Source organism: Trachinotus anak, unplaced genomic scaffold (genome assembly GCF_046630095.1).
Source record: "Trachinotus anak isolate AG129_WGS33_773 ecotype Australia unplaced genomic scaffold, CSIRO_AGI_Tana_v1 ptg000002l, whole genome shotgun sequence".
Classification (NCBI taxonomy): domain Eukaryota; kingdom Metazoa; phylum Chordata; class Actinopteri; order Carangiformes; family Carangidae; genus Trachinotus; species Trachinotus anak.
Window position 1 is genome coordinate 22,977,699 of NW_027273853.1, and position 25,220 is coordinate 23,002,918.

At 40.6% G+C, this 25,220-nt stretch overlaps 1 protein-coding gene across 2 annotated transcripts in view; it reads right to left on the reverse strand.

Annotated features, from left to right (window-relative positions):
• The window catches only part of galnt18a (UDP-N-acetyl-alpha-D-galactosamine:polypeptide N-acetylgalactosaminyltransferase 18a), a 132,211-nt gene that overhangs the window by 42,109 nt on the left and 64,882 nt on the right, over window positions 1–25,220 (reverse strand). For both annotated transcript variants that reach the window (XM_071506714.1, XM_071506706.1), the window contains exons 2-5: window positions 20,600–20,807; window positions 20,271–20,437; window positions 12,819–13,005; window positions 1,883–2,080 (exon numbers count right to left, since the gene is read on the reverse strand). In XM_071506714.1, the coding sequence (XP_071362815.1) occupies window positions 1,883–2,080; window positions 12,819–13,005; window positions 20,271–20,437; window positions 20,600–20,807 (760 nt within the window). The remainder of the gene's footprint in view (window positions 1–1,882; window positions 2,081–12,818; window positions 13,006–20,270; window positions 20,438–20,599; window positions 20,808–25,220) is intronic.

The window sequence follows — 25,220 nt, forward strand, 5'->3', positions numbered from 1 at the left end:
ACTGATTTTAACAATGTTGTTATTATTGTAACCATGACAACAAACATCGTCTAATGTTGAAGAAGTACTTATTTTAACCCAACTCCCTTTTCCTAAACCTAACCAAGCCATGACTGTTAATACAATAACCATGGCGACAAAGGTAGGTATGCTGCTCTCGGTACAGTCCACATGTTTAATATTGTAACCCTGACAACCAAGGTCCGGTATGCCTGCTGCTATAAGGGCGCTATTTCAGGAGACAATACTAGGGGCCGCATCAGAGGGTTGAAAAAAAAACCAAGTATATGGTTGTTTAAGTTGAAGGACTGGTTGTTCAAGGGAGGGAGGTCCTTGTATCTTTAAGTGGACCTCTTTATTTCTCTGCAGAAAGAGCTGCTGTACTGATTCGCAGATATGTCCTGAAGCATCTTTTTTCTAAGATTCCTAAGCAGATTTATGGATGTTTATTTGCAGTGGACATTGGAGACAGATATCCTTCGGAAGGATACACACTGAATGATATCAATATTCCCTGACTCTTTGTGGATCCAAATCAAATGACACTCAGAATTCATCATCAAGTTGTCATGCTCACATTGCATGAAACACAACTTAGTATTGTTGTGAAATATTAGCTGTCATGAGCTAAAGAGGAGAACAGACCCTTAATGAACACTGAGGGTTCCTGGGGCAAAAATGTGCTGCCCTGCCCCCCAGACTCCCTCACTGCTCTCTGTGCATTGTGTATGTACCCTGTCACTTTCGAGCTCCCCGGTGCACACGTCAGACTACTGCAAGGACGTTACTCCTGTGTTAGATTATAACTACAAGGCTGTCTCGTCACAACTCTTTTTGGAAACGAATTTCATGTGAACACAGTATAATAAAGATTTTCAAATAGATTTTGACACATGGCTCCTCTAAAGAATTATTCAATAATGCAAGATCACCTGAGGTGTTATTACACTTTAGTGCTGCAAATTCCCAAACAAATTTCCAGTTAATCAAAAAGCAGTTTACTTCCAGTGAATTGCCCGCTTGGCAATTACAAACACGAAAACCACATTTTTCACTCGAATTTGTCACTATAATGGAAAAAAATGAAACACAAAATATATTTGCATCAAAAAAGAGTCATTACTTTAGCAACACTGATAATGCTGTATGGGTGTACTTGTGAGAAAATCCAGTTGCAAATTGCACTTGAGAAAAAGCAAGATTTAGAGCATAGAAAAATAAATAATTGGGGCAATTTATCATCTTCTGTTTCAATATTGAGCAGGAAGTGTCCTCTTGTCTTTGTCCAAATCTATAAACACTGCATTATTGATTTTCTTGCCATGAACCACAACAACAGACGTATTATCCTCTTGCAAGTGAGTAGGCAATTTTCGCTCTTGTTGCTGGGCTGTTTTACTGAACCTGCCTCTGCCTCACATCTAAGTAATCTTTATCTGTCATATTGGTTATGTTTTTCCTGGATAACAGTAATGAAGATCTGGATCATTACATCCATTTCAGAGTATGTAAAATTACCTGCTCTTCCTCTGCTCTGCTGTTTTTATGTGTTACACTCTATGTGCTTTGAGACCGCTGCCACATCCCCCACATTTCATACGGGTTGGAAAATTGACTCTACATTTACCAGAATTTACATAAATAATTATTCGTGGGGATTAGTGCTCAAGAAATTATTATGTAAAAATAATGAGCTTAGTAGGCTAAGTGATCTTATCAAACCTACTCCAAGGCAATTTCTTCATAATGAATACTGCAGTGGCTGATTATTTTGCTGGTGTCTCACTTCTTTCCTGATAATGACAAATGTCTTATTTTACTGTAAATCTGTATTCCTCTTGTTAGGGTCAAAACAAAGTCTTGCAGTCACTCCATAATTTACCTGATAGGGGCTGTGTGGTTGCGCTGTGTCCACCAGGACTTTGGTGGGTTGAGGTATCGACACCACAGCTCCCAGTCAAAGCCCTGCGCCGACAGTGGGTACTCCTCGATTTCGAAGGTGTCGTATTTGATGTTGTCAAATGAGGGAGACACCACCCGGGTGCGGTCCTCCTTTATTCGCTGCAGAATAGGCTCCGCCCTGTGGGACAACATAGCACAGGTAGAATGTGTTGCAATGATTATTTTAATCCAAAGCTCCAGACCATCAACCCATCATTTGCACACTGCATCACACATTTCCATCAATTTCAATTTTTCCCATCTTCCCCATGCCGTGCTCCTGGAAACCTTTAGATTTAAATTGTGCTGAGGGGTGCTAGCATGTAGGTCTGTAGTTCAGGATGAGTGACATGCTGTCTGAAACGTCTCACTCCATGTTGGTACAGGATGTCAGGCAGCAAAAGCTCTGATAAGCCTGATTGAACACTGCCCGTCAAGCACTAAACTCCAGGTGAACATAAAATGGATGTGGACCCTGAATCTGAAAAGTAAAGCCAATGTGGTAGTGCCTTAAACCTGCGTTCTGTCTAATGACCATCAGGGGACGACTCCGTGGTTGCAAACAGAAGTCAGATTGTACTGAAGTCTATGGGAAAATGTCTCTACTTCTTACTTGATTTATTACCTCAGTAAACATTTTCCAAATGGGTTGATTTTCTCAATCTCTAGTTTCAAGTCTCCTAAATACAACATCATGTTTTTTTTTAAATTCATGGTCCCATTTAGAGGATAGATGATAAAGCAGGGTATGCATTAGGGCGGGGCTACCGTGTGATTGACAGACTATACCACACACGATGACCTGCCTGACAATCAGGACAGAGTACAGAGCAGGTCAGATCCACCCCTCACTCCTCCTCAGCTCCAACTTCTCATCCAAATATGGTTTCTTCCAGTTTCAAAAAAACAAGATGCCGATGGCCATATTGCAAACTCCAGCCTTTAAAAGGCGGTTCATGACGAGCTTTTGCCTCTAACATTTCTCATGAAACACAACTCCACATGAAAATTATTGTTGCTGTGCGTTATGGATGTGTAAAATTACAAGCATAAAAAACATATCAAGAATCACAAGTGTAAGACCACCTGAATACACGAATGTATTAGAGAAGAGAAAGTGAAATATGAATGTAAGGGTGATTGTCAGTCCAGTCTGGAAGCTGGGGAGTGAGTCTGCAGTCCTGACTGGATTAGCAGGGTCAATCGACCAGTGAGCAGGGGGGATGGAGCTCAGTCAATGACTGAAGGTGTGCTGGCCTTGGTTCCTCTGGGAAAGCAGAGCAGAATCAGTGTGAGCAGTAACATGGAAAGTCCTGGAGAGATTCCACTGGACCCTATTCAACCTCATAAGCCATTAACAGCATTTTGAATTGACGTTGAGAGGACGTACTGGAAGTGGTTAATGTGGGAGAGATCAGAGCTGCCAAGGGTGCGGTTAGCTGCAGCAGGAGGAGTTCGGAGGTTCGGCAGAGATAACTGCTAGAACTCTACAGTGCAAATAGGAGACGTCAAAAGCCTGGACTACAAACTAAGCACTATACTTGATCAGGTTATATGTGATTCAGTGGATGTTGAATGCTGAAGGGCTGGCTGTGATTATGACCTGGCACGTCGGACAACTCCTAGGACTCACTCAGGGTTTGTAGCAAACCTGGACAGTAATCAAAAGGGTGCTGTCGATACAGAAATGTTACCAGGGGAAAAGGGCACATCGGTTAAAGAGGCTGAGTTGATTGATTACAAATTAAACCATAGGTAACAGCTATACACAAACAGAGTTGCTGTTTTTAGGTTTGAATCTTAGTTACATGTGCAAAACATGTGTATCCGAGTAACTTCATAAACCATTACAATTTCTACTTCATCTAATCAGAGTAGTTATGAGATATTGAAGTTTTCACATCCTGGATAGCAAAACTGATCCAGCAAAGCTCTCTTTTATTGGTCAAAATAGCAAGTACTCATTACGTAAACTAATATTATAATTACAACATCATATCACATTTTTAAATGGGATTTCCTGATCAGGTGGATTTCAGATACAACCTTCAAAGACTAAGAAAGAAAAAGATCTAGACATCTAGACGTCTAAAAGATTAGACAAGACAAAAAGCATTTTTTGGAAAAGGTACCGGTTTGTTTCAACACAGTTAATCACTGTATCAATAAATGATCAGCCCCTCCTCAAGCGGTACAACCCTGGTGCACCTTGAATTGTAAGCGGTCAGCTAATGACCAAATAATAGCTGTGACCTTTCCTCTGGCCTCGTAGAAAGTTATCAGAGATGTAGGGAGTGTGTGTGTTCACTGCTCACATTGGTTTGGAAGCATGGACAGCAGCAAATGTTCCAAGCATCCAGCAAAGACCCAGCAGGTGAAATGCCAAAGACTACCCTAAGCAAAAGAATTTTCCTCTGAGCAGGGGTGTTGTAGCTCAGTGCTAGCTCAGGTGATATTAAATGTGTGCACACTGGATCTGCATGTTATGTGTGCAAAAGAAAGGATGCGGTTTCTAGGAAGAAGTTGTAATATTGCAGATTTATACTGCAGAAAATTACAGGACAAATGTTATGATTGCAATATGTAGAAATCACAGACGAGAGGCTATGCTATGTATATTATTTAAGCACTTTTAAGCAATTCCATCCCTCATGTAGCTAACAATTTAGCTAGCCTATATGTTTTCCATTTAGACAGGATAACACTGGTCACATAAATGATTTTAACTAAGATCTGAATTGGTAAAAAGTTGTCTTACTGATGATGCAATTCAAAACAATAAAGAAATACATTAGCCTGTTATCAAGTTCAAACAAGAGAAAAAATGACTTTGGTGTTTGCATCAGGGTCATTTATAATGTTTAAAATAATCAATTTTGAGTCTTCTAAACTTAAGCTTGGGCAAGATCTCGTAATGTTTTTAGCCACTTTAAGCTCAGTCAAGCAGTAATGTGACTTGAGGTGCAACTTGATAGGGCCTCTTGAGTTCTTCTGAGTGCTGATTGGTGCTTTGCAGGTAGAATCTATGTAAGATAATGACTTCAACTTCATTCCTTTGCTCACCAAGAGCTGTCTACAGCGGTGGAAAGCTATGCAATGTTAACTCTGGGCTTGATCGTGTCTTCTCTTCTACTGAAGCTAGCATGCTAACCAGCTAGCCAGGGGCCATCGTGTCATTTCCTGAAAGCGCTGAAGACGTAGCGCTGCTCAGAGAATGTATTAACACCTCTTGCCTTGTAAATGTAACGATGGCCGAAGCTCTTGATGTTAAGCGACATTCACCACCACACACTCCTGGCAAGAAACCACAGCAGAGAAAACTTACAAATAGCCCCTTTAATGAAAATGATAAGAGTGTTTACATTAATGCACACTTATTTATCTGGTTGAAAACGTTCCTACTGATTTGGAGAAGATATGACTGTAGAGAGAGAAAAATAATATCTTTATATTTGCAGCCTTATGGGACACATTGCCAAAGGCCATTGTTTAAATGCAAACTACCCATGACCGTCTCATGAGAGAGAAAACACAAATGAGGAACACTGCCTTACAACCATTCATGTTTTATCAGTCCAGCCCCACAGAGGTAATAAAATCCACATCAGAGAGGAGGAAGGACTCTTTTATTCTGCACGCTGATTGTTCGCTAGGTGAAAAACCACAACCCCGACTTACTTTCTCTTTTTCTCTATTTCTATACATACACACACACACACACACACACACACACACACACACACACACACACATAAACACTGAACTTACCGTGAGCCCACACAGAAAGGCTTGAAATCTAATTATCGGAGGAAATATTGTGTTGCAAATTGATTGGTGAAACCTCCACATCAAAGAAAGCTTTCAAGGTAAAGATTACAATGTTCACACACGTGTATAGGAGAAATTATTTTCTCACACATAGCTGCATACTTAAATGTTTTGGATGCTCTGAAATGTGGCAAAGATTTTAGATTAGAGCAGGGCAGCGGTGTAGTGTAGGGTAGTATATGGCATATACCTACTTTTTTTTCAGTCATCATAGCATAAACCCACTCCTAAATCTATAAATAATGTAAATACATTTACAGATCATATATATAAATATAATCTGTGACACGGTGGGTAGGTTTCACAGCACAGGAAGGAGCGAGGATGAAGGAGGATTAAGAGGAAGGTGTTAGTGGAGGAAGACAAAGGAAAGGAAGAGAAGAGAGTGAAAAGAGTTAGAAATTAATGGAAGAGGGGATTGAGAGGCGTGAAATCAGGTAAGTTACAGAAAGTGCTAATCATGGCACTTATGACCAGATATAGCACCAGAAAAAGAAGGATTTAGATACCAATGCAATTGTTGAAAATGTGAGGAGTTTAAAGAGAGAAAAAAGTGTTTATCTCCAGCTGAGCTCTCTTTTATATCTTTAAATCATTTCATTAGTCATAGAGCAATACCCCTTCTGTGGCAATATGTGGGAGGTGTGTGTGTGTGTGTGTTTAGTGAGAGAGAGAGCGAGAGAGAGGGAGAGAGGGTTGGAGTGGGTGGAGGAGTAGAGGGGTTAAGAGCCTTGTAAGTGTCTTGTTTCTAATCTGGAACACAGCAGCAACAAATGTTCTTTTGGATCCAGCTCAGACATTATAATGAAGTGCGCGCGCGCGCGTGTGTTTTTGTGTTTGCGTGCGTGTGTGTTCGTGAGTGTGTGTGTGTAGAAGACGAGCACGCAAATGCACTACCTGCTTGTGAGTCTGTGTTGCACTTGTATGTATGTGTGTGTGTGTGTGTGTGTGTGTGTGTGTTCTCATTCAAGTGTGAGAGTGTGATATTTTTCTACCTGTCAAAATGATGAACAGGTACACGGCACTGCCGCTGTATCCAAGTGTTTTTCAAGAAGCGACCTTGAGGTGATGAAGTGTCCACGGCTCAAACAGATTGACATCAGATTTGTGTTTAAAAGAAAACAGCACTTGATTTTCTGTGAGCAAAAAAGCTGAAGTACTGCAGAGGATAACGTGCTGTGAACCTCAGCTGCCTCACCACGGTGATAGATGAAACATAACCAGCTATGCTAATGAGGTCAGTAATTAACTAGTGTTCCCATTACTCACGGTACTTAATGGATTCATTAGGAAATATTTCCACTGTGTGTCAACACACTTGTCTTGACATAATACAAGGATGGTACTGATGCAAACTCCGTAGCTTTAAAGGTTAGGAGTTAGAGATTTATTCCAAATAAATGGAAATTCCCTCATTTAAATGATAATAAATGCAACAAGAGTATCAAAACTATTATCAAAGAGCAAAATGTAGTCTAAATATGAAATGCAGGAAGGACCAAATGTTCTTGCCTATGTAGTGGTGGTGGAAGAATGTGAAAAAACCATAACCTCTGCATTTTTAAAGGAACACTCCAAAGACTATTTTGTAAAGGGGCTTCTTCACCGTCAAACCCTGATATTCAAATGTGCCGGAGATAGGCACACTGGGCATGTTTGTTCGGCTATCCAGAAGAGATGCAGAGATCACCTCATGTCACCTCACGTCGCTTCAGCATATCTGACAGGGTAACTCATTTGACTGACAGCTGACAAATAATGATTTGGTGTTGAAGACGGGTGGGTCTGTCTGTCTGTGTATTTGATTTGGTTGCATTTGGAGTAGATGTTCAGACTAAAGCTGTGTTGTTTGCTCTATGCATCCATGGTATATTCTCTCCTTCTCTCCTTTGGGTGAGCCGCTCTAAAACAGGGGGTGAGCTCTATTTGAGGAAATCTTAATAAGAGAGGAACAAAGTGCTTATGGAGATGTTAACATAATGGTATCATCAGTGTTTATCAGTGCTCTTGTCAAGTAATATAAATTTTATACAGTACACAGAGGCTAAAGTGGGGAGGAACGATCCAGAACAGTGATGTTACAACTTTGATTCACAAGTAAGAGTGTCTGACAGCGAGACAGACAAGCGGACACAAACACACACAAACACACACACACAGGAGTGAAGCCGATCATCACACAAATCCAAGGTCCTTTTAATCATTGTTGCAAAAGAAGCGATGTCCTGCTCAGCCAGGGACACATAAAAAGTTGTACATAATAAATTCATGAGGTGATTATAAAGATCAGCTCCAGGTGTGATTAAAGAAGAGCAGAGGAACAGAATCGCTTGTTGACCTGCACAGAGAGGTGATGCTTCTGGTGTGAACAACCAGTTCTGAGGCGTCTGAGGATTTTCAGCTGAGTGTATTTATGGACAGTGATTCACAGTCCAGATTTTCTGGGGATGTGTTAATCACAGTGGGTAATATCAATATGTTGTTTCATGTACAATTTTCACCCTCCTTTTTGGCTTTGTCCTGCTGAATAACCATGTGTATTACAGACCATATCCTGTAATTTCCAGATGGTTAAAACGCCATCTGGAGTAATAGGTGAAATTACTGAGGAGCACAGTGAATATTTCATTTCCGGCCTCTCACTGTAATGTTAATCCCATCCAAATGGGAGTCTACACTCAAGCTGGTGGCTATGTTGGAGTGTATGTGGGCACATTTATTTGAGCTAAATGCTAAGATGTGCACAATGACATGCTAATGTTCACATTAAGTGTGTCAGTGTGCTAATTCCTGCTAATTAGCATTGGAAGGAAAGTTTTGGATGTATTGAAATTTTGATGTGGTGATGACACTACATGTGAGTAACACAGTGCTCTCCTGTCCACTGTCGGTTTGGTCGCTTTTCCTCTTTGGTGTGAAAACATAAGTTACAACTTAAGTGAGTGCGTTTACATGGACATTAGTATAGTTTTTGTTTTTGAGTATCCAGTTATAAGTGTGTACTAGAACCATCGTATCCTGATTGTAAAAGCCTAGAGAAGCCTTTATTGATGATATGATGATTGATTATCTTGCTGTAATAAAGGTAAAAGTGTTAGTCGTAATGTGGAGGATAGACTATATTTTATTGGAGCTCCTGTCTTCCAAATTACAGACACAACCCTCATTCATAAATCACTGTGAAACGATTTTGTTTTTGTTTCTGGGATCACCATCTGGCACACTGACAACTGGAGCTGTCTTTTAACATCTTGAATACACGTGTCCTGTATGTAGATGATCAAGGTGTGTTTGTATGTGTTACAAACTTAAATGTAAATGCTATAAAGACATTAAATTACATGTCTCATTTTCATCACAAAACAGACTCAACATCACTTCCTCTCATAAAATTCACGTCCTCAAATACTCACAAAAAATGTGATTTCAAACATCACTTTTTAGCCACTATCCTACCTGCTGTCACTTTTAATTTCTGTTTTGTTTAAAAGGCCTATCAACTCACATCAGCGTTACAACTTTCACAATAAAATTCATATGAAAAAGATATTTTGGTTCAAAATGTATCAAATGCTGCAAGAAGCAGACATGAAAGATAAGAGATTACAAATCTAACTTAGGTGTGTTTGTGCAGACTGTTTTGTCAGTATTCACTGTCAAAAAGTCCAGATGTCGTTTTGATGAGCAGAGCTCCACACACACCTGGATTCAGAGTTATTTTTTGTGATGCATCGTAGAGGATGCAGATTGTCGCCCTAAAGAGAGACAGTCAAGAAGAATAACCACAGGACTGCAGGTTTAATTAGGCCACAACAGCCTCTACTACTTAACACAAAATCTCAGTCACATCTGCTTCTCTGAGGGCTTAGCAGTTATTTGAAACAGTATCAAAACCTGGCCTAGAGAAGCCTTTTATGGTGATATGATGATTGATTATCTTTCTGTAATAAAAGTAAAATTGTCAGTTGTAATGTGGAGGATATATTTCATTGATATATCCAGTGATATTCATAAATCACTGGAACACTGACAACTTGAGCTATCCTTGAACATCTGGAATACACATGTGTTCTGTACCTAGATGATATATATGTAGATGACTAAGGTGTGTTTATATGTGATACAAACTTGGATGGAAATGCTGTTAAAGATATACAATTATATTTCTAATTTTCATCACCAAGCAGACTCAACATCACTTCCTCTTATGATATTTAAATCCTGAAATACTCAGATAAAAATGTGAATTCAAACATCACTTTTTAGTCAACAATTCTAGCTGCTGCCACTTTTAATTTCTGTTTTGTTTAAAAGGGCTATCAACTCATATTAGCGTCACAACTTAAATAAAATAAAATATGAGAGAAAAAGATGTTTTGGTTAAAATACATCCTCATGTTCAGTCCTCAGAGCCTCCACCCTGTCCGACTAACATAAATCCACATTCACTCAAAGCAGAGCTTTAAATATATACAACACGAGCACAAACACTGACCCTCAGGCCACATCCACACTAAATACGTTTTAGTTTTCAATCGCATCACTTTTGCCTCCTTTACGCCTGGCACCACACTGCTGGAGAGTTTTCAAGCCCCTAAAACAGAGATTTTTGTATACGCAGCTGGACCTGTTTTAGTTTGAAAACTCTGGGGTGGAAGAAACTGAGACATTTAGAAACGATAACACAGACCCCAGCCTCACCTCCTGATTGGGTCAGTCATGACCACCAGTGATGAATGCAACGTGGATAGTGACCAAAGGTAACTCCACCAATGTGTTTAATCACTTGGAGCACAATCGCATTGCAGAATATGAAAAGTTTGAAGTTGCAGAAGAAGTTTGAAATGATCATGACATGATTTTAAGTTATGTCATCCAGCCATAACTTCTCTTTTATACACTTACAGGCATATAAATCACTTCATTGCCAGCTGCTCTCACAATCATCTTACTCTATGACCTAAAATACTAATAAATATGGCTCATCTGCCTCTGTGGCACTCTGGAGCTGAGGGCTTACACCTGCCGAAAAAATGGGTTACAGCTGCACCAATCCTTTAGAGTACTCAGAAATGGAAAAAAAGAGAAAAAAATACAAATATATTGACTATCTCTCACCATTCAGTGGTAAAATTCTCAATTGCTAATCTCCCTGATAAACTGTTGTCTGGAGGAAAAACTAATTTAATCAGCAACCTTTCAAACAAAGGAAGTGAATTCATGCTGACATTCGGCATCTCATTCTCAATCTTCTCTTTTTCATTGTCTCAGCACGAGCGCATAGTCAGAGCCGGTTACAGCTCCACCAGACAAGAAGGAAGTAATGTAAAATACACTTGCAGCACAACATGCATTAGTCTCTTACTTGAGACTGCATAGATTCCCTCTATCTGCCCAAATTACATTTATTTTGGTGTCTGGTTTAATCACATCTGGATTGATTGCAGGTAATGAATTCAAACTTGGAAGTTAAAACTGTCTTCTTGTGTTATAGCAGAGACCTGGAGTCAAATGAACAAAGAAACATGTCGAGACATTACAAAATGTCCATAGCAGAACAATAAACATTTCTGCATTAACTGATGAAATGTACTAGTTCTGGTGGAGCTCCACAGTTGTGAGGAGGAAATAATAACACACATAACACAATTTAGCTACGCTGTTGAGATTATGTTGAAATACAAGTGTTTTGAACGTACTGAACAGATCGATAACTGGATTAATGTCCCCATGTGGGTTTATTGTTCGTGAAGAAAAAAAGATTGTTGTGAGGCTGATCAAGCTAGAAGAGCTTCTTTTTTTTTCCTGTTTGGGAGCAACAAAACAAATCATAAACACATCACTGTCACATTATTACCTCAAATTTAGAAAGTTGTTGTGGTGGATTTGTTAGCAAGTGATTGTATATGATTGTTTTCACATCCCGCAGACTCAGCACAACATTAGCATTCATTTGGAATCATATTTATGTCACCTGACAAATATAAGGCCAGTATTCACTTGTTTTTTTAATTTTGCTTTTCTCCTTTGTTTTACTCTCTACTCTAACTCCTGGGGGAAATGCCTGTCTTTTTAAAAGCTACATGCTCAATTATGTTAACGAGCTAGTTGCTATCATTATTTGTCTTCCATTTAGTAATGGGTAGGTCGTTTTTTTTTTGGGTGAAAACAGCTGCCTGTTGTGGCTGACAGACGCTGGTGAGAGTGGCGAGAGTGAATCAATGACCTCAAAGATGCTAAAACAGTCGAGTCAAGTAATAAACTCCTTGTGTGATTTGTTTCACATTATACATACAATAATAACCATCTAAAATTCATCTTGTCTCATGACAGGGCCCAGACTGGTCCTTGGCAGGTCCCCATTGGGTCCCAGCTCTGCATGTGGCTCGTATGTGATCCCTCTTGATGACCTAATGAGAGCAGCACTGTCTTGTTAACGCCGCTAGGCACCAAGTGTGGAACCCTGTTGAGGTGCCTTATCTATCCCTCCGGGGAAGCAGTGATTTGCTTTACTTCACTGCCATCAGTGCCTGCCTTCAGTGCTGCAGAGCATTCAATTCTCCCTATTGACTGAATATATTTTCATTGATCCCATGCGTCTGAATTCAGCTGTTCTGATCCTACTTGATATTTATGAGGGAGTTCAGAGAGTATTTTTAGTGAAGCACTTGTTCTTATCATATCATAAGGTCATGATAATATTATACTGAGTTCTTTTTGTGCAACAGTTGAGAGATTATTTTACATTTCACAGAGTACATTTCAAAAAGTTTCCCTCAGTTCAACAAATCAAAAAAACAGCATGATTTTTGAATGGAATCTGTGGCTGATGGGCAAAAGACAGGGCCATCAAATAGTCGGCAGTAAATGTTTTAAAATACTGTGAAGCCCAGAGCTGTGATTGTGGTTTAATAAGGTTATATGTTCTTGCATCATCACTCTGTAAAAAAGATATGCTACAGTGCTACAAGAGGTGGTGGGGAGATGAAAGTAGTCCAAGATTTCTGCAATAATATTATTACAGGTTGATCAAAAGTGTGGCTGCTCACCATCCAATGTTGAACTCCACATGTGCGTCGAAGAGGGCGACCACTGGAGCGGAGGCGGCCCTCCAGCCCCTGACTCTGGACCTGATCAGTCCTTCCTGCTTGTCATGGTGGACCAACTTAACGAATCCTGGGCCATGCTGAGTGTTGGTCTCGTCCACAAAGCTCTGCAGGTGCTCTTTCAGCTCCACTGAGGAGAGAGCAAAACACACACACACAAACACACAAACACACACACACACACACACACACGGATGTCAAAGCAAACTCAGTGAAGCCTGTTGGAGTATTGATCTTATTGACAAAGCTCCAGAGAAACTCCCTCAGCTCCACTGGACAGGGAAAACATTTGAGTATGTGTATGTGTTTGTGTCCTTGTCGATGCCACAAGGGCCTCAGTTATGTCCAATCTTCCCATGGGCTCAAAATAATTGACTAACACATTTCACCTCCGTGTAGATTTGTTCAGGTATTATCCATATGTTGCAACAATAATACCCATTCACATTTCCCAAAGCCCCTGGCAGAGCTGAAAATACACAATTAAATATACCCGAGCTCATATTGAATGGACAAACATGCTGAATCTACATAAATCCAAATGTTAGCAATGATGTCCAGGAGCAGGTGGCTGAGTTAAACTGCTGAGCAGCAGGCAGCAGTAAACAGGCTGTGGAGATTGCAAAAGCAAAATACAGCTCTGGAACAGCTGATGTTTACAGTGGTCAGTCTGGCTAAAAGCTAACCTAAGCTAACCTTCATTTTTATTCCAAATTGGTGGTTGAGATACATTTAATGGCCAAAGGTATGTGGACAATATGGCTGGTATTGTTTTCACCTTGTGCGTCTGTGTGTGTCTGTATATGTGTGTGTGTCATCACCACATAATATGGTCCTGGAGACACCTTTGAGTACTTTGACAGGTGTATATATGTCTGTCAATCTGTGGACAGATTCTGTCCTGAAGATAGTATCACAACTGCGCAAGATGCAGTCACAAAAATGTACAGATATGTAGCGGGTTTCAGGCCCTGCATTGTGAGTTTTATGATGGTTTGAGGATTTCAAAGCATTTTGATTTAATCTCCTTTTACTTGATGTGAAATCTGATGTACTCCTGAGTACTCCTGACTCCTCAGAGAACTTCAGGTCTGGAGGAATCAAGCTCAGAGGATGCTTGTTCTTTTTGGGTCAACATATACAGTCTCAGACCCATTGAATATGCGAACAACCTTGTCATTGATGAAATTCAAGAAGTCAAGGCAAAGATTAGAGATGAACATGTGTCAGCTGCACAATGTGTAGCTGCATTAAAAATGACACCTGACCTCAGTGCACATGTCTGAACCTCATCTTTTTTTCCTCCCAGTGAGATGGGCAGTTATCACAGAAAGCCTATGTGATGACTAATACACATGTGCATGCCCTATAACTAACAGGAACAGGAATGCTGACCACAAACCCTTATCACCCAGCATCAGTTGGCCACCTCACGAATGCTCTTGTGACTGAATGGGAACAACTCACTGCAGCCAGGCTCCAAAACCTTGTGAAAAGCTTTTTGAGAGGAGTGGACGCTGGTACAGCAGCCATTCTATAAATTTTGGAATGAGGTGAGCTGAAAGCCTGGACGTAATCTGTGCTTCTCTATAAACAAAGATGATTGATTTTGCTTCTGACAATGTACAATGTTTCTTTAAATGAGTGAAGTACAAAGAGATTAATTTTAAAGCTTGCGTGAAGTATGCATTGTGTTCTTCAAATGCTGACTAGAACACTTGCTCAAGCCTGTAACTAAAACACAGATGGGTGATTGCATCATCTGAAACCCTCTCTTCATATTGTGTGATCAGTAAATGTATTTCCCTGAATGAGTACTGTATGTTGGCTAAACAGGTTTACAGGAAGTCCAATGACAAAATGAGCCTCTGACACATCTTTGGCGCGATAAACTGAGTAATCAGATCTGCTGACGTATGTTTTTAACAAGTCCTCAACAACCAAAGATAATTTTTTTCCGACTCTCTGATACAACCCATAGGAGTGTCTCCTGAAATTACTCGCCTATGGTGGCGGGCGTACTGGGCCTTAGTTGTTATGGTTACAATAATAAACTGTGCTGAGAGCGGCGTGCCTATCTTCGTCGCCATGCTTACTATAATAATGGTCTTGGCTTGGTTAGGTTTAGGCATTAAACTTGGTTGGGTTAAGGAAAAGATGGTGATTTGGGTTACAATAAGTACTTCCTCAACATTAGATGATTGTTGTTGTCATGGTTACAATGATAACAATGTGGTTACCTTTGTTGAACACTCATGGATAATATAAACAACAACTGCTACTTTCACAAGGGAATTGAACAATGGCCTCTTATATCAAAGTCCTGTCTTTTGTTGACCCAACCATTCACCCCAACCTCCTCCTCACACGGACTTGGTCACTCTATGTACTACGTCACTGCACTTTTCCCTTTGCTCCTGTCAAAACTACTTCAGCCACTAGATGTCTCCTAACAAAACGTAACCATGGGCCATAATAACCTGCTGCACAAACAACAGGGCAGTTGTCTCTTTTCTAAGCAGAAATCAATTATATTTGTTGAGCCTCATATTATCCCAAGTGATGTCACCCATTGTTTTGTGAACTGCCGTCTTTCAATCACACGGGAGCTACACCATAATGCATACCCTGCTTTATTGTCTATTTTCCTCTAAATGGGACCATAATTTAAAAAATGAACATTAGGTTGTATTGAAGAAGACTGAAACTAGAGACTGAGACCATTAACTCATTAGGAAATGTTCACTGAGGTAATAGATCAAGTTAGAGGTAGGGCCATTTTCCCATAGACATCAATACAATTGGACTTCTTTTTGCAACCAGTGAAGTTGCCCCCTGATGGTTATTAGAGAGATGCAGGTTTAGGGCACTTTCACATTGGCCTCACTTTTCTGACCTGGAATCTGGAATTAAGAAATAGTTGTTTTTTGATTCTGTCTGAACCAAAGATAAAGAACAACTCAATGACCAACCTTGTTGTCTCTAGAGGCCTGCAGTTAGCATGACTAAAACACATGATGGAATAAAGCAGATGCTCCAAGTCAAAGTTAGACATCTAAAGGGTTCATAAATAAAAAATAAAAACTGGTATGCTGCCAGAAACTCAACCCATATTCATGGTGCACACGTACCCATTTTCTGAATTTGTGAAGATTTGGTGCTGTTCTTTTCTTGCTTTCTTTCAAGTCTTACTTCTGTCTTTCTTCATGAAGGCTTTCATTTATGCTTTGCACACATTCAGGTAGACAGAAAAACACACATACACACGCACACACAGACTGCCCACAGTGGAACAAAAACATCTTCATTTCCTCATTGTGATATCTCTGTGTAATCCTTCCCGCAGGCTACGGCTGCTGCCTTCCCCTCTCTATTCATTATAACCATCAGTCTGGATTATGTATTCTCTCTGTTTTCCTTTAATGAGCTTGCTGCTGACCTGGAAGAAAGACAGGCTCATTTTAAACCAGAGTTGGGAAGATTGGAAGAGCACCTGTTTGTGGTACACTACGTGTAGGATCACTTCCAAACATAAAAAAAACTCAAGTCATTGAATCAGGCACACGTCCAGTCACCCAATTAATTTTCAAAAAGTCTGTGCTACCCAAATGTAGGTGCCTGTCAGAACAACAGAAGCCCTGTTTTACATCAGCCTGCTAAAAATAGTAACTTGAGAGATGTGATGTGAGAACTACAATGTTCAGTCTGACCACAGGATATGGTTAGAGGATTCTCACTTGGAAGCAGATTGGTGCATTAATTATCTGCAGAAATCAAATGGCATTTGCAGACATGTAAATGACCTCATTTTGACATCTCACTACATCTGTATTTTTTTTTTGAAAAGTGTTTAGTCAAAGGCTGGTTTTGTCCGACCACCAGTGCAACACCCAAAGATATTCTCGACTGTTTTCTAACCAGACTCAAGGTGGGTTTAGGCAGAAATTTTTGCCTTGCATCATTTATGCGAATTTCACCAGAGGGCCGTTAGTGTCAGATGTAGCTGTAACTGATGCCTCACTCTGGTTCCTTTGATTATTTGCCATCAGTCCCTCTCCTTTTCCCTTTCATCTCGCTACATTTATGAAGCAAATATGCAAACATTTTTTACTCAAGCTGAAACATTTTCAACTGGGATGGATATGTCACACAGTTCATGTTGCCCCAGGGGGACAAGCCGTTCTGTGAGGCTGTATGGAGGCACTGCTGTGCATTAAATTGCATTTTTCCATCAGCATCATGCTTGCAGTGCCAATGTTAACATGCTAAAAATTAACAGATACAATATTTATCATGTTCACTATCTTAATTTAGCATCTTAGCATGCTAGCATTTGCTAATTAGCAAATGATTGGTAATTCATTATTTTCACAGGTATGTGGTTAGAAACTAAAAGTATCGGACAAATTAACAGGATGGAACCAGATGAAAAGTCAAGAATTATTTAATAAGTCATTTTATAAGTTATTGCTGTTCATCCTGGGACGTAAACACCTGCACCAAATTTCAGTGCAGTGCAGTCCATCCCATCGTTGTTGAGACATTTCACTAAAGATCAAAAACCTTATCGTGGTACTATAGGAAAAGTCAGGGTATCACAAAGTCTTTAGGACAACTATGAATGTCTATGCAATTTTTTGTTTTTTTGGCAGTTCATGAAATATTGATGAGACAAACACGTAATGAAGTAGTTCACTTACAGTGTTAATTTGGGGTCTTTTCATGAATGACAATATGTGGAAGTTGGAGCGTTCTTCTGCACTCTGTCATATGTTCAGGCTCTCTTCTAACCTATTTGTCTCTGGATTGCCACAGTGTATAATGACAACAGTAACAATTGTCCCTGCATGCTTGCCCAACACAAGTTCACTGTGTCTTAGCGTGTGTGTGTTCATGTGCTTGCTGTGCACGCTTGCACACCATGTGATATCCTCACTGCCGTGGCTCATTGAGTTATTTTGCCCTGCTGTTCCTGCTCTGCTGGTGTTTTGGGACTTTTGCAGTGTATAATTATTGGCCCCGCTCTCTCACAGCCGCAGGTGTGTTACGTGAGTGGGGTGTAATGCTCTCACCCTGACCGTTCAGACTAGACTTGGAGCAGGAGAGGGCCACAGGGAAGTTTATCTTATTTCATCTTTAAATCAGTAAATAGTAACAAGCTGTCCCTTTCATTCATTTAGATTCAAGCCACTGTTGGGGATGGCTTCACCCAGCCAGGTTTCAGTGAAATAAAGGGGCAGCAGAACATACAAAGTCCTGTTGAGGATGAAACAGCTTGTCTCTTTTGTTAGGCGAGGAGCGGAGATTTGCCAGGTGAATCGATGTGAGCACAATTCAAATTCCCTGCTGTTGTTGCTTTAACAGTGCACTTCACTAGTTTCCCCAGTCTGCGTCTCCTCCATGTCCCACAGAGATTCACTGCTCCTCCGACTGCAATCTTCAAAACTCTGCCAATCTGAACTGAACTGTCTGATGTTAAGTAGTTTTCTAGAGTGAAAATTTTCATCAGTGACTGTACACACAGAGAATAAACAAGGACAGTCTGCTGTCCGCTGCGCCAACTTGATTGGCAATCAGTAATTTTTGTTATATTGAATTACAGTGAAAATAATCACCACTTGCAGCCGTTATGGCGAATAAGTAGTTGAAATGATGTAAGTTATGACATAGAGATTTGGCTAGCAGCGAGACAGAGTAATTCAAAGTAATGTCATTGTGACATTAATGGAGGATTGCACAGCTCAGTGATCAGCACTTTGAGGCTTTATGAACACAACCCATGATGTGTCTGCTAATTTACTCTCCTGATGGCCGTGCATGAACCTGACTGCATTTCCATTTCATCTAGCCTTCTGCCTTCATCTAACCTCACTTAACCCTCATTTGCCATAATTACACCATGTACGATCAATAGACAACAATAATGGTCATGTGCTTTCAGTCAATCATGTTATCTTCCATTGATAGCCTTAACATGAAATTGTTATTCACCTGCACAAAAAAGCATTAAATCATATTTCCCAAAGAATTTTAAGAGGGAATAATTTAAGGCAAATGGTAAATCTATTTATCTCTGTGGTTGCTCCACTAATAATCATTCAACCTGTGCAACCACCATAACTAAACTCCGGTATATTGTATTATTGAAGAACAGAGTAGCTGTGAGAGACCCATAAAATCTGCAGGCGACGGTAGCAGAGACAGATTTCTCATAATGGTAATTATAGATTTGGCAGCAGTGAAATATGTTCCATAGTACGTGATGCAATTATTAACACCAGTCTTCCAACAGACAAGTCACACCCGGGCCTCGCCTGTGACTGCTGTAATAACTTTTAATCTGTTTTCATACACCAGTGATGCAGCTAATGCCTGCACATGTCCTGATCTTCTGCACCTTCCAAAGCAGAATATAAAATAAGTGGGACATAAAATATAGACAGTCTAGGCTGTAGCTCAACCACTGTACAGGGCTCAGAGTTTAATTATTCCACTTTAGATCTTTGCCCTATAATGTGATGAGAAACTCTTCATCAAATTGGTGTGAATTAAGTAAACTCTTTATTTGGCTGCAGGGTTGTCACAGCAGTAAACAGCAGAGATTTTTTTCTGCCATTTGATGCCAAAAAAAAAAAAAAATCAAATATCATTTATGGACTTGGCAGAGAGATAAGGTTATACTTTAAAATGAAACTACATAACTTTAGGGAGAAGTATAGACTGTATATAAAGATGAACGTAGCCTCCATGACGTCACCCACAGATCTCTACAGATAAAATTTGAAGCTCAGAGTGAGCTGCTCTGCCGTCGCCATCTTGGCAGTTCCTGACTCTGCCTAATTCCTGGCTGAACTGAAAATTGGGCAAAAGAGGTGGGGCCTGTGTGGAGCTGAGACTTCAGGGCATATAAACGTGGTTTGTGCATATAAGCTGTCAAATTCATCTGAATTGTGCATAAATGGCAGATAGTCAAGTTATTACTCCATTGCCACGTCTTCTCTGGAGGATATTGAACGAGTGGGTTAAATTCGGTATAATGTGTGTAAGTAAGTGAAGAAGATGCCCTCTCTTAACTCCAATAAGGCCCAAAAATGTGGTATTAAATTTGGAGTTAAAAATAATGCAAAATAAAAACAAAAAAACAACTTGTTGGCAACATATTGGTAATGCTGTAAAATTCCCCTTGCAAATCCACAAAGTGATTACATTGCTGCCATGACGGATATCCAACAGGGATACACTTTTAATCCCACCTCAAATTGCTCCCTGTGATGGACAGATGCATGAATGTGTGTGAGCTGTGTGTTTAAAAGCTTTAAATGTCAGAAAGGTGGGTGTCCTGGTGGCTCGGTGTAAATATATCTTAAAAATGAAATTATGAAGAAGGTTTCTTACAGCTGTTGCTGTTGTCATCCACCAGTATAATCTCTTTGAGCAGGTGGGACGGAGTCCTCTGGATGACTGTGTGGATGGAGCGCAGCAGCACTGACAAGGCCTCGTTGACAAAGATGAAGATGATGCTGAGCTGAGGCAGGTCTGATGAATATGATATGTTTCTACACCTAAGGGGGAAAAATAAGCAGAGAGAAAGAAACTCTTTACTGTAACACAGTCAAGATTTACACGTCATTCCATCAAAGGTTTGATCCATACAAGCAAATACCACTGTCACAGCTTGATGAATTAATCCATTAACAAGTGCACCCATCGATCAATTGACTGACCCGTCTGGTCGTAAATCTGGGATTGGCCGGTTGAGGGAGATGCGGTCACTAAGGTAGCCATTGTAGCCATAGTAACGGAACTTCCTGAGGGCAACCCTTCGACTCTCAGGGCCCAGGTCATGACCCCAGTGGTTGAAGAGTGAGGAGGCGGGGTCTGAGGCCAAGTCTGATGAAGATGCAGTGTCCTCACCCTCCTTCAGAGGTGTCTCTGTGGAGAGAGAGGAAGACAGTTTGGACCAAGATGCATAATTTTGATATTGTCATCATTTTCGTCAGCATTTTTTTTGCAAACCCCATCACAATCCACAGTGTTGTCAGATGCGGTGACAGCTACCTCAGCAACGCCACACTGAGGAGAAATTTAATGACAAATGAACTTTCTTCAGCTCTATTCAGGGAGATTTGCAGGGAAAAAATTACTGTGACAGACCGCTAAGTCTGCTGTGTGGTTATTAAACAACAACAGTTTGCCCAGGACTGAAAGACCAATTTTAGCAGCATGGGGGAACACGGTGGAACACAAATGCAATGTGAAATAACAGGGATTTTCATTGTCACTACAATTAATTTATTCTGACAGCCACACCGATTTATTTCTGCAGAGGTGGACACAAATCTGCTAACATGCCCAAGGTAACAATTCTTCTTCTTTTTCTTTTTTTTCCATCAGTGCATAGTTTATAGTTCTGTGTTACTTCTGCAGCACCAAGCTATTTACTATGAATGGTGGAAGACAATCAGAACCAAAAATATGCAAACAATAGAGAGCTTGTGGTTGTCTGAAATATTTATATTTCATGAAATTATAGTGTGCAAGTTTGCATTCATTCTGACTCGTCGTAATTCAAAACATGGATGTCAAATGAGACGGTGCAGTTCCTCTGTCGTCTGCTCTCACTGCATGGCAAATTTAGGGCAACGTAGCAGCATTAGAAAGCAGTGATGTGTTGTTTGTCCAAGCCACTGGATGATGGGGAATTACCTGAGATAATGAAATATTCATGAGACCGAGTCACACAAGTGAAAAGAAACAATAAGGATACTGATTTCTTGGCAAGCTTAATTTCATTTTCAGTCTGACTTTAAAATTGTGGCTCACGTCTGTCAACCATCTCTTTCTTTTCTCCTCTGCCCTCCAAACAGGTTAGCTGCAGGTCTGTGAAGTGCCTCCTCTCCTTCCTGAGCTGAATGGGGTTTTTTTTTATCAGTATAACGAGCAGTTCTTCCTCCTCTGGCAATGACATGCTTAATGCTCTTGAGGGTGAAATGCCACATCTCTCCAAGTCTCCTCTTAGCCTCATAATAAGCGCCCTAAGAGCACTGTTAATGATTGATTCCACATGACTCTTTTCTGGGCAACAAATGCACCAAAAGTTTTGAGGAGTTTCAAGTTGCCTCATTTGGGTTCCCTTTTGTAGAGAAGGAAAAAGGAAAGTTGTTTGTTTCAGTCCATTTTGCTAATGCACTGCGCATTTTAGTGCAGGAGGACAGCATGACCGAGACTGTGCTCTCTGACAGATTTCTAAGTGTAGCCAGATCCTCAAGAGGGACAGGGACAGATGCATCACAGAGCAAGAGGAGCAGGGGGAGTTTGTTGTGTCCTGCCCTGCACTTTGTCCGACATATTTCATTATTAATTTAGTCAGGCCCCAGCTACCCTTTCTGCGACGGCTCGGGGGCATGGTGTACCACTGTAGGAGAAGTCAGGGGAAATCAAGTGGAACATTGGTACAGGTTGTGTGAGTGTGTGTGTGTGTTATACTGTACCTACACTAACGTGTGCAATGGTGTGTTTGCAGCAGCGACGGAGCGCTCAGTTCGTTGGAGAGTTTTTGTGGTAATTTGTGCATGTGTTCTGCATGTGTGTGCTAATTAGAACTCAAGAAGTCACTTAGCGCCATATCCATATTCATAAGATTCAACATCACACACACACATACAGTATATAAAAGTCCCCAAATCCTGAACAGCTGCTGGCTAGCTGCAGAAGAGGGTCCAGTTGGGATAGATGTGGCAATCCCAGCTGACAGCAACATCAGAAAGAAGGAGCACACGAAGACGGAGAAGTACCAGAAGCTGAGAGAACAACTGGAACAGATGTGGAAGGTAAAATCCAGATTGGTCCCAGTGGTAACAGGAGCATTAGGGGCTGTGACCCCCAAACCGGGAGCAGATTCCAGGTAGCATATCTGCATCTGAGCAGAACCCTCAAATGCCCATAGGACCTGAGGTTGAGGATGACATACACCACCACCACACTGGGATGAGAAGGGGATTTTACACGTATATTCTCTCTCTCTCTCTCTCTCTCTCTCTCTCTCATATATTATATATATATATATATATATATATATATATATATATATAAAAGTGCACAAACTCCACTCTCATGACCTTTATTTCCAGATGTAGCAGGTAGATGTCGTTACCTTTTCAGCACAAAGCAGGAAAGTTAGCCAAAAGCTGGTGAACACAGGAGCTTAAGAAGGAGTTGCCAGAGCTAGGAAGAGTGAATGATAATGTTACGATGGGAAAAATGGCAAAAATTATCCATGGTAAATGTGCCAATGGGCTTATATTCATCATCAAGATATTTTTTATTTACAGTACTTCATTGTCTACAGCTACAGCATTGTCTTAAACCATTCACAGTCATGTTTTGTCCCTCTGGTTTTAACCTGACAGACCATCTGGTGGAACCTGAAGGTCAGAGGTCAACACACACACAGGTGCTGCTCACTGTTCAGTCTGGCAGCATCTAGTGCTGCACTGTGACAGTAAACACTGCCCCTTTGTCCTGCGACATCCTTGTTGGGGATATGGACTTGGCTGCCTGTCAGTGTCTGCTCAGCTGTGATTACACACACCACACATAAACACGTTAACATAATGCACACACATGGACAAGAACAGTTCAGAAAAAGAGTGAGGTCAACAATGTTGGAAAGAAATGCTCATTTTTTTAACAAAAGGATGTAACACACATTTGCTGAAAATAAATGCTTTAAAAACTTGAAGAAGTACAATGGAAATATGATGTATCAACTCCTTCAGGACCATAAAATGCAAGAGAGAAAAAATAAAAGACAAAAAAGGAAATGTAATGATGTCAAAGCAGGAGTTAGAAGAGAAAAAGCCAGGGGATTTACTGTAGGACAGTGACAAAATAAAAGTGCTAGCAGGGTGTGGAGCGAGGTATGAGAGAGTGATGAGGAGGAGGAGAGGCAGAGAGAGTGATGAGGAGAACACCAGAATAAAGGGGATGTGACAGAAGGTATTCATCCCTGGGCATCTGTAAACTAGGCAAGCCCGAGCTCTGTCACATCAGCTCGCAGAGAAACACTCTTTTATTAGCTCAGACACCAGGGCAGCTCCCCGTCCACACACACACACACAAACTCTGACTTACACACACACACACACACACACACACACACACACACACACACACACACACACACACACACACACACACACGTACACCTATCCTTGTGGGGACCCTGTCATTGACATAATGCAGTCCCAAGTCCCTTACCCTAATGTTAACTATCACAAATAAATACCATTTAAAATTGTCGTCCAGCATTTAGTCCCCACTAAGTACCTCAGAAGCAAAGTGGTTTTACCCAACAAATATAGTAAACTCTCCAACCCCCTTCCTGTGGACCTGAATGCATGCCTGGACTCCCTATAACCTAAGGGACGAGGAATGGGCTGCTCTGCTGGCTCTCACCTTGTCTTTCACTCACTCTGTGCAGAATTGAAAAGCTCGGCAGGCTTGATGTTGGATACTGCTGACTGATGCCCAGCAAAGAACTGGTTGGGATCCAGTTTGTTCAGATAATCTTTTAGCTGTTCGGAGCATTTTGACCCAGAAGTAAATTTGTTTGGAACCTAAAAAAATTGGTTCCCAGCTGTAACCGGTTGGAAAAAGAGGGTTGAGAAGTCAACAATGGAGAAGTCAAGTGAAATCGTTGCTGATGAAACCCAGTGCTTGGTGAAGATTCACTGCTTCACTGCTGTTCCAGAGCTGACACATAGTGCAGACAGCTTGTGTAGAAATGAACAAGCTATGCACTAAAATACAAGAGTTTTAATGAATACACAATGAAGGACACTATCTACTAATGAATGCACAAAAGGTTTGAGACAATTACACACAACACACACGCACATACTATTGTTTCCACTGTTTGTTCTGTGGAGAAAACCAGCAAGTGTGGACCTGCAGCTGTAAATGCTTTTTCCTCTGAAATCCAATTATATCTGCTTATGTGACTTAAGTGTAACTTTCCAAATTAAAAATATAGAGGTAGAATTTCAGAATACTTTGAAAATGAAATGAAACCCATCTGTTCATCAGAGTGTGGTGAAATTAAAAAGGGCACATTTATTATAGCTGATGGTAGGCAGATGGAGTATTTATAGTACTGAGACTGAGTCTTGTCTTATGTATCAACATGATCAATACAGAAATATAAATCCTTCTCACATCAAATATTCATAATCATGTTCTGAGCACATGAATACTGTTTGCAGTGCATCTACCTTTTTGCTTCCCTGCGTGCAGGCAGTAATCCAATTCAAAAAATAAACATTTGTCATGTACAATTAAAAACTA